The sequence below is a fragment of the Lampris incognitus genome, chromosome 11 (assembly GCF_029633865.1).
Source record: "Lampris incognitus isolate fLamInc1 chromosome 11, fLamInc1.hap2, whole genome shotgun sequence".
Lineage (NCBI taxonomy): Eukaryota > Metazoa > Chordata > Actinopteri > Lampriformes > Lampridae > Lampris > Lampris incognitus.
Genome location: NC_079221.1, coordinates 14,731,702 through 14,745,870, shown reverse-complemented (window position 1 = coordinate 14,745,870; position 14,169 = coordinate 14,731,702). Strand labels below are relative to the sequence as shown.

Here is a 14,169-nt window from a genome sequence, read left to right as displayed (position 1 = left end):
GAGGATATGGTGGTTGACCATGTCAAAGGCAGCTGACAGATCTAGCAGCAATAAAGCTTAGGACTGATCAACAGCTCTAGCCAAATGCAGTGATTCTATTACTGACAGGAGTGCAGTCTCGGTAGAGTGACCCCACTTAAAGCCAGACTGATTCGTATCATACAGATTGTTCTTAGAAAGGAATTCAGAGACTTGGTTAAAGACTGTGCACTTAAGTATTTTTGAAAGAAAGGGTAGGGATGAGACTGGTCTGTAGTTTTCAACCTGGGCTGGGTTGACTGTAGTTTTTTTTTATCAGCGGGATGACCCGAGCTTGCTTAAATGCGGTGGGGAGCACACCCATTGTAAGTGAAGAGTTGATAATGTGTGTGACTGCAGCGGGTTAAGTGTGGGGGAAATGGTCTGTAGGAGATTGGATGGAATCGGGTTCAGCGGGCAAGTAGTGGGACGAGAGTCTAGCAGAAGCTTGGAGACTTCCTCCCCAGTCGGGGGAGAATGAGGTGAGTGAGGCACTGTTAGCTGACAAACAGACAGAGTTGGTCAGGCTCAGAGGACTAGTTACTGATGGCAGAAACCTTCTCAGTAAAGTATGAGGCAAACATGTCAGGAGTGAGCAGAGTGGAGGTCGGAGGAGGAGGTGGACTGGGACATGAGTTAAAAGCAAAAAAATATCTTTCGAGTATCAGTGGCGCTGCAGATCTTGTTCTGATCATAGCTGTTTTTAAGCTGGAGGAGAATGGTGCTAGGAGACACTGATAGTCACTGAGGTCAGTGGACTCTGGTTTTACGCCATTTTCTCTCTGCCGCTGTGAGCCCCAGCCTTTGCTCTCTGATGACTTCAGTGAGCCATGGACTGAGGTCGCATTACGAGCAGGTTTGGATGCTAGAGGGCAGAGATTATTAAGAGAGGAGGCTAGTGAGGAACAAAGTGTGTCTGTAGCCTTGTTGACAGGGAGTGAAGAAAATTCATCATGAGGAGGCATGGAAGCCAAGAACTCATTGGAGAGCTGGATCGGTGTAAGGGACTGAAAGTTTCGGCGGAAGGAGACTCTGTGGAGGAATGTGAAGATGTTCCAGTAAGGAGGTTATGAATTGAATAAAAAAGTGGTCCGACAGATGTACGTAGGTGGGTGACAGTCAGATTTGCTGTGGAGCAGTTCCGAGTCAAAATAAGATCAAGACTATTGCCCGCTTTGTGTGTGGGAGGGATGGGGACCTGTCTGAGGACAAAGGAGGACAGAAGAGACAGGAAGTCAGTCGCTTGGGTCTTGTCAGTAAGGATATTGATGTCTCCCATGACAATTAGTGGTGTGTCATTGTCAGGAATGGCTGAGAGTAACATGTATAGTTCGACTACACAGTCCCCCAGTTGACACCCTGGTGGGTGGTATATGATAACCACAAATGGCTTAACAGGGGCAGTAACCATGATTGCATGGTAGGAGCTGTTGCTTAGCAGAGAAAGCTTAGTGAATTTCTAGTCTTTGGAAATGAGGACACCCGTACCACCTCCATGCCCAACAAAACGGGTGTGTGAGAAAGCAGAGTCAACAGAGAGTGCGGCCAGTGGGACAGTGTTTTCTTGACGTATCCAGGTTTCAGTCGGGGCTGATACCTGAAAGTCTGAAAGATCAGCAAGTGCTTGGATACATTTTGTTTTATCTACAGCCGATTGGTAATTCCATAAGCCAAAAGTAAAGGAGGAGTGAGTAGAGGAGGCTTTCCTGAATGAATAGACGTTCTCAGGGTTGCATTGTCTGCGACAGATGCGATTATTTCGATAATCGTGAATGACAGGGATGTCTTTGTAGCACATGGTGGGTAAGGCAGGCAATGAGAGAAAATAGTAGAAAAGGGAAACCAGTCAATGTCCTTGCTCAGTGGACTTGCACAGATCGCAGGTCTTTACCCAATTAAGTCTGAACACAATGAGGGCTGATGCTTCTGCTGACACCACAGCGCAGCTGTGTGTTTAAATACTAGGAAGTACCACAGCTGAACCCGCCCCCATCTGATTTTCACAACAAATGAAGCAATAGAGGGCTGGCGGCATGTCCAGGGTGTCTCCCCGCCTGTTGCCCAATGACTGCTGAGATAGGCTCCAGCATCCCTGCGACCCCGATTGGGATAAGCGGCTTGGATAATGGATGGGTGGATGGTTGATGAAGCAATAGAGGGTGCGACCCGCGTCTGCTGACCCAGCTATTGAACCTCAGAGTGAAACTAGCAAGTGCTCAGCCCAACAAAGCCTGATAACAACCTAAATCTGAATTAAAACTCAAAACAAGTTTTAAATGACTTACCAGCCGACTGCAATCTCCTATGTTCAAGATCAGTGCTTTTTCTGCTGGGTTTAGTTTGATCTCTCTTATAAGCTGTTAGGGAAAATCCTGCCCCCCGTCTGATTTTCACAACAAACGAAGCAATAGAGGGTGCGACCTGTTTTGCTGACCCCCGCTATTGAAGCTCAGAGAGTGAAACTACTAAGTGCTCAGCCCAGCAAAGCTTAATAATGACCTAAATCCAAATCAAAACTCAAAACAAGTTGGAAATCAATTTACAATTACAATTTACAATCTGATTTAAGCAGATGCATTTATCCAAAGTGATATAGTACATCTGAGAGTTAACACAACACAAGCAAGGATCTAGTCAGGAGGCAAGTGCCAAAAAACAAAGTTCAAGTCCGATAGGACATATGTGTCAACAGGCAGTGCACAAAGACAATGCATAGGGTACATAGAAATGGCTTTTAATTTTTTTAATTAATTAATTAATCTATTTATTTATTTATTTATTTTGGTGGATTCTTTCCCCCTCCTTTTTTTTCTCTCCAATTGTATCTGGCCAATTACCCCACTCTTCCAAGCCGTTCTGGTCACTGCTCCACCCCCTCTGTCAATCCGGGGGATGGCTGCAGACTACTACACGCCTCCTCCGACACATGTGGAGTCGCTATCTGCTTCTTTTCGCCTGACAGTGAGGAGTTTCACCAGGGGGACATAGCGTATGGGAGGATCACGCTATTCCCCCCAGTTTCCCCTCCCCCTGAACAGATGCCCTGACCGACCAGGGGAGGCGCTAGTGCAGCGACCAGGACCCACATCCGGCTTCCCACCCACAGACGTGGTCAATTGTGTCTCTAGAGATGCCCGCCCAAGTCGGAGGTAACACGGGGAATCGAACTGCCAATCCCTGTGTTGGTAGGCAACGGATTAGACCATTACGCTACCCGGACACCCTACACTCACTATACTTTGTTATTCATCAGAGATAATTTGTTGCAAATATGTCTGTGTGATCATATGCAGATAGAAATAGGTGGTTTAAGGACTTCTTTAAGTGTATACAGGCTTAGTCCCACCATTCAGAAAGACTGTAGTCATGTTGTTACTGCAGCCAAACAGTATCTCCAGCTCAGACAGATATGCTGGGGGATTGTGGCTGATTTGTAAACAGCCTCTCAGAGCCAATCGAGGACTCTGCTATTTCATCTCCCCTCAGGTTGGTCCCGTCTACATTAGTTAACCGTTTACTGGTTGTATTTGAGACTTTAATGAGAATTGATCGTTGTTATTAGGTGAAAAAAAAATATCTCTCACGACCAACAGACAGTGCACAACGGCAATGCATAGGGTGCATAGAAGCGGGGTTTTTTAAAAAAAATATTATTAATACCATCAGGTGTGGAGGTGTTCTAGAAAGAGCTGGGTCTTTAGCTTCTTAAAGATGGTAAGTGACTCAGCAGATGTAATAAAGTTTGGTAACTTGTTCCACCACCGGGGAACTACTGAAGAGAAATCACTTACCAACCGACTGCAATCTCCTATGTTCAAGATCAGAGCTTGTTCAATCTCTCTCTCTCTCTCTCTCTCTCTCTCTCTCTCTCTCTCTCTCTCTCTCTCTCTCTCTCTCTCTCTCTCTCTCTCTCTCTCTCTCTCTCTCTCTCAGAATGTCTTCATTGCTGTCATTATTGAGACATTTGCTGAGATCAGAGTGCAGTTCCAACAGATGTGGGGGTCAAGGAGCAGCACCACTTCTACAGCTACAACGCAGGTGGGACTGCATCAGACACACACACACACACACACACACACACACACACACACACACACACACACACACACACGTGTGCGCGCATTCACACCAGCCTTCAGTAACCAGTAACGCTGCAGCCAGCCAGCATGACACAAACAGCAATAGACACCTTTAACCCTGCAGCCTGGAGGTGTCTCATTAACAGCTTCACGCGGGTCTTGGCCCCAGCCTCGTTTTTACGCCATGTATAGACTCGGCCATTTCAGCCCAGCTCATGTCAGACTGGTGAAACACAGATGGACACCTTGTATTATAGAAAAAATCCATTGTTCCTACATGTTTTTTAAAGTCTTGGCTGATGTTACTCTGGCGGTGGTCTGCCTTTGACGATGAGGTGTCTCAGGTGGTGACAGATTTTTGGACTCATTCCCGGCATGGACGAGACTGTACAGTTCTAACACTTCCAGAAAACACACTTTCTTTAATTTTTATTCATTTATATACTTGTTTATTTATTCAGATTAAGATCCAGATGTTTATCACAAACATGAGATAGAAAACTTGTCTTTGACACGGGCTCATAATATCGGTCAGGAAAAGACATGGACAGACAACCTGCACACACTATAGCAGATCACTGTGCATTTAAGTGAAGATAGAAAAAGGTTTAATGAGAGCAGAATGAATATTTATTTATTCAATACATTTTATTTATTTATTCATTCATTTACTATTATTTTTATTATTTATTATTCATTATGTATTTATGCAGCATAAAACACTGCCATCATTGGAGTAGGGGCCTGTCACGCTGCCAAGCTGCCGCTTGTCGGCTGACATATTTTCGAGCCAAACTCAGAGCTATCGAGATTTCAGATCTTGTCACTTAAAGTCAAGATTTCATATCTCGTCATTTGTCACCAAGGTCTTTGACAAACAGACAAATCCTACAGACCGGCTGTGTTAAAGATGTGAGGTCAAACTACTGTCGTCCTCTCCCAGACATTATTATCTCATGTTCAGCTGCATTTCTTGTATGAAGTGTGCTTCAGAAATTATTTTCATTGTTATTGTATTATGAGCAAAGAGTTCAGAGCGGATGTCGGTCACAAAGAGTAGGTTGTGGTCTTGTGGTCTTACCTGTTCAGAACAACATAGAGTATTGTACCTGAACTGGATCACCTGGTCACTCACATGCCTATGGTAGATGCTGGAAAGAGGGGCGATTATTGTAGTCCTCCAAACGCATGTACACACACACACGTTCACGTGCAGTGGCCGGTGCTTGGCGCCGGGCCATAGATGTTGGCGTGGGGAACTCGGCTTGGCGGTGCAGAACAAACGGCAGGCGGCAGAGAGTTGTGCCACAGCATCCGGGATCTGCTGGAGGAAGAGAGCATGTAGGGAGGAAATTTGATTTGAAAACACTGTCGCTGTCGCGTGAGCAAAACGTATGGAAAAAATGTTCAAAGCTCCTGACGTCAAGTGTATGTCAAGTCTGTTCAGTCCACTCTGTCTACTGGTAAATCACAGTTATACCACGGCGCCATTTTATCTCGGTCCTCAGATCAGAGTTAGGCTGGCTGTTGCTCATTTTATTGACACCCGTGGCAAGACGTGTTTGAGTGCTCTGAATCCCAGAGATTCATTCAAAATGAATGAGAGGCAGCAGTTTCATCAAAGTTAAAAAAAACCTGAACCTGAGTTTTACTTATTGATGCTGTTGGTAAAGCTCCTCTACCAGCTTGTTCTCTCGTATCTGCTGGTCAGACACAGCACCTTCACTTCTTCTTCGCATTCAATACTCCCTGCCTTCTTCTTCCTCATCTGGCTGCTGTGAGGAAGATGGAAAGACTATGCATACCGTCATTTTTCCTGGTGAAGTCCTGCCCGACACCGACCATCATATCACATACTACAATGATGGTTTGGATATTTGTGGATTATCTGTTATATTCAATATAACAGAGCTCAAAGTGGCACAAAGGACATTTGGTTGCATGTAAATCTTGAGGATTGTAGGTGTGCTAACACACGTCAACATGTTTAAATTTTGGTGAGAAGCGCAAACTAGTTTTTATCCGGAGTGTTTTAGGAAGTGTTAGCTTGAGAAGAATAGAGGATTATCTTCTGCATGTCCCAGCAGGTACAGTAGCCTTTGTAATGTAATGAGGCCGTCTACCAGTCTGTGGAGAAGAGTCTGTCCTCTGCTGAATGAAGTTCATTTTCTGGCTGATTAGATAGATGTTTGATTGTCCTGTTCATCCATCTTAAGATGCTGGATGAGGAGGGTGGACGGGGTTTGAAGAGGGGAAACTCACCAGATAGCACAGAATTTCAAAAGATGCTTGATGATCCATCCATTATCTGAACCGCTTATCCTGCTCTCAGGGTCGCTGGAGCCTATCCCAGCAATCGTTGGGCAGCAGGCGGGGAGACGCCCTTTACAGGCCGCCGGGCCATCACAGGGCCCACACACACACACGCACACACACACACACACACAGGGACAATTTAGTATGGCTGATTCACCTGACCTACATGTCTTTGGACTGTGGGGGGAAACCGGAGCCCCCCGGAGGAAACCCACACAGACACAGGGAAAACATGCAAACTCCCCGCAGAGGACGACCCGGGATGACCCACCAAGGTTGGACTACCCCGGGGCCCGAACCCAGGACATTCTTGCTGTGAGGTGACCGCACTAACCACTACGCCACCATGCCGCTGCTTGATGAATATGTTAAAACTGAAAACCTTAAAAAAAAAAACCTTAAAGGCAAGGCAAATATATTTGTATAGCACATTTCAGCAAAAAGGTATTAAGAAAAGCAACATAAGTTAATTTAAAAACAAATAAAAACGGTAAAAGTTACAGTGCAGTGTAAGATGATAATGAAAAGCTTCAAAATTAATTTAATAAGAGGCAGCGGCAAACAGGAACGTCTTCAGCCTGGATTTAAAAGAACTGAGAGTCGCAGCAGTTTTCTGGGAGTTTGTGGAGGTTTGTGGTGCATAAAAAGTAAGAGAGGCAGAGAATCAGAGAGGCCGCTTGTTAAGAGGCAAACAACAACACAAAAGAAAAGGACAGAACTAAAAACGGTGAATAAAGGACTGAAACACACGAAGAGATCAATCATTACAGAGAGAGAGAGAGAGAGAGAGAGAGAGAGAGAGAGAGAGAGGGAGGAATGGCTGGATAGATAGATGTTTTTTTTCCGTACCAGATAAGCCTATGATGCTTCTTACCCATTGTCTGGGCTAGTTGGCAGAAAAGGAAGTGATCTGAATGTGTTTCAGCTTCATGTTTACGCCGTTCCTCCACAGCAGATTCGAGCCATTCAAATTGTAAAAGATCATTTTGCACTTAGATATAGAGTCCATATTTTAGAGCTAAACACCACAGTGTTATTATTTACAGTATCAGTATTTATCGCTTGTGTTTATCTGTAGAAAATGTAATCTAGTTTAAGATTAAATGAGTCCTCTCTAAAAATCTGAAAATCTAAAGGTCGGCCGTGAGCAGACATGTTGGCAGGACAAAGCGTCCTCTCCTTTTATGAACAACTTATTTTCATTAACCGGCTTTTCATTTCAGAAGTCTTCAGCCCATAAATCGGACCAGGGCTCTAAAAGTATAGCTAAGTGTCACTCAAAATAAATGATCGCAGTTTTAGGGAGAGAAAAAAGGAAGTATTGAAAATATATGTTCAGGACGAGGACTGCTGTCTGGGTTTGGTGCCAGTGGCACGGAGACATTGCTTCAACCTTGAAAACAATTAGCCTGTCTGTTTCCATCAAATTTAATTATAATCACACCGTCATGCCCCAATCTTTATCTTAGAGGGGGAAAAGTAATTAGCTGGAGCATAACACGTAACTGTCAGTCACGGAGACTCAAACATTGTTCCGTCTCCTCCTGTCTCCTCACAGAGGAATAAGACGGTCAGACCGGCTGGTCCAAAGGGACCGGACCCCTACCTTCTATTGTCCTATAGAAAGTATGGCTAATGAGCACTCTTAAAGCAGATTAGGCTCCAGACCCATTGATGAAAAGCCAGCGGATGAATCCGGTTTAGTTTGACGGGAGCAGACCTTTTGTGCTCAGTGTGGATCAGCAGATACCGGTGTGTGGATTAAGCCGAACTGAACTCGAGCTGAAGTTACCTGAACTTATTTGGTGTTGTAGTTTGCCTCGTGCGCGGTGAGACGAGAGTACACCAAGGTCAGGAGTATTTTCTAGTTCCTCAAGTAAAGATCAAACCGGAGGGGAAAATTGATGGAGGGCAGATTACTGGGATTTAAGAAGAAGAAAAAATTAGACGCTTAAAGCCACTGAAGGATGGCGGAGATGTGACTCGACATGAGCACACTGTGCTGAGAGTACTGCTGAAGTTCACCCACATATATTTCACCATTCAAGAAATTACTCATATTGACAAATATATTTGTTCTGCAGTTTGTGTGTTTGTTTGTTTTTTAAAACAAAGTATCAATCATTGTAACCGAACACACACACACACACACACACACACACACACACACACACACACACACACACACACTCACCAGAAACCACTGACACTGACCAGAAGTCATCGGCTCAAACAGTCCACTTAAAGTGATTAATTTGAGTCTTTCATACATGAATAAACTATTTTAAAAGCAGGGTAGCTCAGGAAATCTAATGTTAAAGTGTTGAATATTCTCCTCCTCTCATCATACTGAACACCATCACATCTGCTCCAAACATCCTCTGGAGTGACCAGATAGTGCACACTGACAAAGGCTTACGTTCATCTGTAGGCCTTGGTGTACTGTTATTATTATTATTATTATTAAAATGTACTTTACACAACGTTAAGCCATGTTAATGTAACTTATAATCCATTTTAACAACCCTGTTTGAAACAGCTGTTACAATAGACAACAATAGACTACTGTCTTTCAGTCAGTTAAAATCCAGTAAAATAGACATATTTATGTTTCATCACATTTTAATGTGTACACAAGTCAGTTAGGTGGTCATGCAAATAGTAAGACAAACAAACAAATAAACAAACAAACGAAAATGTGACTTGGTTTAAAATGGACTGCTTACAGTGGCCATTTCTGTCTGAATGGATGGGATCAGGTGGCGCAGTTGTTAGCGCGGTCGCCTCACAGCAAGAAGGTCCTGGGTTCGAGCCCCGGGGTAGTCCAGCCTTGGGGGTCGTCCGCGGTCGTCCTCTGTGTGGAGTTTATGCGTTCTCCTCGTGTCTGCGTGGGTTTCCGCCGGGGGCTCCGGTTTCCTTCCAAAGACATGTAGGTCAGGTGAATCAGCCGGACTAAATTGTCCTTAGCTCTGAATGTGTGTGTGTGTGTGTGTGTGTGTGTGTGTGTGTGTGTGTGTGTGTGTGTGTGTGTGTGTGTGTGAATGTGAATGTGTGTTGGCCCTGTGATGTGCTGGTGGCCTGTCCAGGGTGTCCCCCTGCCTGCTGCCCAATGACTGTTGGGATAGGCTCCAGCATCCTGCGACCCCAATTGGGAGAAGTGGCTTGGATAACTGATGGATGGGTGGATGAGATGACTGTAAGATGTTTCCATATATTCCACCTCGACTTATCTTCGTCTCCTTCGCTCTTCCTTCCTCTCATGTACCAACAGGTCAACAGTGCACTGCATCCAAAGCCAATCTGTGTGTCATTAGTAATGTTAAGCCAGGCAGGATGACCCTCAGACCACCTACACATACACACACACACACACACACACACACACACACACACACACACACACACACACACACACACACACATCTGAATCCAAACCAGACAGCCGGGGTTTGGTTTGGGTCAAAGGACCGGCACCGCTCATTTGACCAGGAAAGTAACAGGGACGAGTCCTTCATGTTGTATCTGTCAGACTAGAGAGAGGACCGTGGACTGGGTTTCTCAGAAATGGGGTCATCCATAATGTACAAAATAAGGCATGGCATCTGGGGGGGGGGGGGATGTTGAAGAAACTGTCGCTTGTGTCTTCTTGGCTGCTAAACCTGCTAGACAGGTTTGTTTTATTTTGTGTTGCATGTGTTATTTACCTGCTACGATGCTCTGTGTGCACATATTTCTTGTGTGTGTGTGGGGGGGTGGGTTTTATGTGGTCACAGATGTTTCATGAAGATACAGCCTCAGGGTATGTTTGTGTGTGTATTTGGGTTCTATTCATCGTGATAGTTGTGTTGATGGTGTCGTGTGTGTGTGTGTGTGTGTGTGTGCGTGCGTGTGCGCATCTGTGTATGTGCTTGCTCCCTCTTATGTTGTGTCCTTGTGTCACAGATGTTCCACGAAGACGCCGCAGGGGGATGGCAGCTTGTCGCTGTGGACGTCAACAAGCCACATGGCCGAGCGCCCGCATGCCTCCAGGTAAGCAAACCAGAAGTAATGTGCCGCTGATGACACTGGTGTGCGGCATCCCTCTCTCTCTCTCTCTCTCTCTCTCTCTCTCTCTCTCTTGCTCTCTCTCTCGCTCTCTCTCACTCACTCACTCACTCACTCACTCACACACACACACACCTGAAAGGGTAAAAGCATGAGGCTGATACTAAGCACTACGTGAACACTGCTGTGATTTTAGGAAATTTGCATCGTGCGTATGACGACTAAAACAGACACACAATTTTAAACCCTGCCTGAGCCTCTCTGGCTGCAGAAAGAGTATCCACGTCATCTCGTATCGTTGGAGCCGAACTCTTCACAAGTCACCTGCTAGATTTCCATTTCTGCTGCGGATAATTTGTCTTTTCCGTTTCAACACTCGTAGTGAAGCGGTGAACCCCATCCCCTCGACCAGCCCCTCAGACGCACACGGCCCCACCTTGTTGTTTTCCCGTCTCCCGTGTTGTGTTGATGGCTGTGTCAAACCGGGTTTTAAATGGAGAGAGGCTTGCGTTCGATGTGCGGGGCTGCTGTGATGACGCCACTCTGTTGACAGACAAGTTTTTATTAATGATGGACGCCACGGTTGGTGTGATCTAGATGGTCGGGCTTTAAAGATAAGCGGAGGACAGCGGGCGTTGCTCACAGCTGTCCCGCTGTTGATGGCGCTTGTGGTGGTGGGAAAGGCGAGGCTCTGGCTGTGAGGGGCTGCCAGCTGCATCCACGGCCAGGAGGAGGAGAACGGCTGCTGGGGGGGGGGGTCTGTCAGGAAGAATATGCTGCTGCAGAGCGAGGCTTCAAGGAGGCTCAAAAATATGAGCTGCACACACACACACACACACACACACACACACACACACACACACACACACACACACACTGGGCATGCATTTATGTGAGCAAATGCAAGCAGCCGTACTCACAAATACATAGATATGCAGAGGGAGAGGAAAAAAAAAGTAAAAATAGAGATAACAGGAAGAGAGAGAGAGAGAGAGAGAGAGAGAGAGAGAGAGAGAGAGAGAGAGAGAGAGAGAGAGAGAGAGAGAGAGAGAGAGAGAGAGAGAGAGAATGTGTATTAAACACTTCAGTTTGAAACCGTGATGTTCTTCTCCATTTGCCAACCAGCAACAGTGAAAGCCTTATTTATTTATTTATTTTAATATGGCCTATTGTCTGTAGGGCGTTAGCTTGGCAAATATGGCGCTGCTAGCTCTAATGGCCCCAGTCAGTTCTTCTATACAGCAGCATATTACTGCATTATGATATCATTGAACAGAGCTTGTTTTTCTCGTCTTTATAATTAAAGCCACAGTCAGCAAATTTTGACGGCTTTCGGTGGAGATTTGTCAGGACATATTTTTCATTGCTCACTTTCACAAATCACCATCATGTTTTTTCCCCCGCTTTTTATCCCCAAATGATTGATGATGATGATAATAATAATAATAATAATAATGATAATAATAATTAATAATGAGACATGTGGAGTTACCAGCTGCTTCTTTTCACCTGATAGTGAGGAGTTTCACCAGGAGAATGTAGCGCGTGGGAGGATCATGCTATTCCCCCCAGTTCCCCCTCCCCCTCCAAACAGGTGCCCCGACCGACCGACCAGATTAGGCGCTAGTGCAACAACCAGTACACATACCCACATCCGGCTTCCCACCTGCAGACACGGCCAATTGTGTCTGTAGGGATGCGCGACCAAGCCGGAGGTAACATGGGGATTGGAACCGGCGATCCCCGTGTTGGTAGGCAACGGAATAGACTGCCACGCCACCCGGATGCCCCACAAATCACCATCATGTCACTCATGAATTCAACATAAAAAAAAAGGTGACTCGATGCCATTCTGGAGGAGCGCAGTCCTTTCCACCAGAACTGCAATTGGTTTCTTAAATACTGCCTGTTTCTCTCATTATGCACCTGGTAATTGGTTCAGCCATGCTCCTTGACATAGGAGTCAGACAGATATAATGTAATCCATCCATCCATCCATCCATTATCCAAACCTCTTATCTTGCTCTCAGGGTTGCGGGGATGATGGAGCCTATCCCAGCAGTCATTGGGCCACAGGCGAGCAGACACCCTGGACAGGCTGCCAGTCCATCACAGCCCCCCCCCCCCACACACACACACACACACACACACACACAAACACACCCAGGGACAATTTAGTATGGCCGAGTCACCTGACCTGCATGTCTTTGGACTGTGGGAGGAAACCGGAGCAGACACGGGGAGAACATGCAAACTCCACACAGAGGACGACCCTGGATAACCCACCAAGGTTGGACTACCCCAGGGCTCGAACCCAGGACCTTCTTGCTGTGAGGCGACCGCACTATCCACTCTGCTACCGTGCCGCCAGATTCAATGTAATGTTAATGAATAATGTATTCCAGTGAGCACCAGTGTGGATACGACCACACAGCAAACTGCGGTGTGAAGGGTTAAGCAGGGAGCAGGTGGGTCAGCATGCATTGAACTCACTCCTCCCATCGTGTCGGTCCTCTCTGTCAGGGGCAATGGCCCAGAGAGAGTGATTGAAGTCCCTCGTCGAAGAGACGCTGACAGATGACGATCACGACACCCACAGAGAGAAAAAAATAGAAATCAAAATGGTTATTCATCTCTTTTTTTCTCCCTTTCAGTGATGGATAACAGAAGTGGGGAGCAGAGGCATCAGCTGAGCATTGCCAGTGAAGACATTAATAGCAAACTGTACCCCCCCACCCCGCACCCCAGCAACGCCCCCACAGAGCAATAATGATCATTTAATCACACCATTTCACATGCATCGTTTTCATACATATCCATTAATTAAGTAGACAATATTGATTAAACGATTTATCATATCTCATTGATCGCCCAACTGCAGCCAGGATACCAGATTGATAACCTGTTTTAAAAAGCCTCAACGTGTTTGAATTGATTATGTGGCATCATCCAGGGGCGTTTTTGCACAACCACTCAATTATAGAGGGACGTCTTCATTTCCCCATGAACATCTCTCCTGGTGCCATTCACTTGCTTGAGTTTTCAGGATGTCTCGCCGGCCACAGATCATGGCGTGTATCACGCACATCGTTCTCTTCCTGTCCCTTTGACAGTACTGGTCCTCTTCTGCCACCAGTGGGAGGGAGTCACAGTGCTTCTCTTTGACTCCTGGTGACTCCGTGTTTGGTTGGAGTAAAGCCGAGTTTGCCCCCGCAGGCTGTTCTGTCAACTGAAGCTCACCTTCCTACCAAAGGCTATGGCCACGATACAGGGATGTGGTGCTAGAGAGGGCTCTGTTTACTGTGGCTGTCCGTCCCTGTCTGCCTGTCTAGCTGTACTGTATGTTGGTAACTACTGATTGTGTGTGTGTGTTTGTGTATGTGTGGGTGTGAACTCAAAAGAAAGATGTACAAGACGTGCATGTTTTTGTACACAAAGGTACATTTTCCACAGATATGCGATCACAGGTAAATTTTGGTCACTTGCTGTACAAAATTGTATTCCCCCCCCCCCCTTTTCTCCCAAGTTGTATCCAGCCAATTACCCCTCTCTTCCGAGCCATCCCGGTCACTGCTCCACCCCCTCTGCCGATCCGGAGAGGGCTGCAGACTACCACATGCCTCCTCCCATACATGTGGAGTCGCCAGCCACTTCTTTTCACCTGACAGTGAGGAGTTTCACCAGGGGGACGTAGCACATGGGAGGATCACGC

The 14,169-nt window shown here is 46.1% G+C and overlaps 1 protein-coding gene across 1 annotated transcript in view; it reads left to right on the top strand.

The window, feature by feature from the left end:
* nalcn (sodium leak channel, non-selective) overlaps nt 1–14,169 on the top strand; it is a 177,576-nt gene that overhangs the window by 30,912 nt on the left and 132,495 nt on the right. Inside the window, exons 9-10 of the mRNA XM_056289287.1 lie at nt 3,952–4,056; nt 10,356–10,442. Of these exons, the coding sequence (XP_056145262.1) occupies nt 3,952–4,056; nt 10,356–10,442 (192 nt within the window). The remainder of the gene's footprint in view (nt 1–3,951; nt 4,057–10,355; nt 10,443–14,169) is intronic.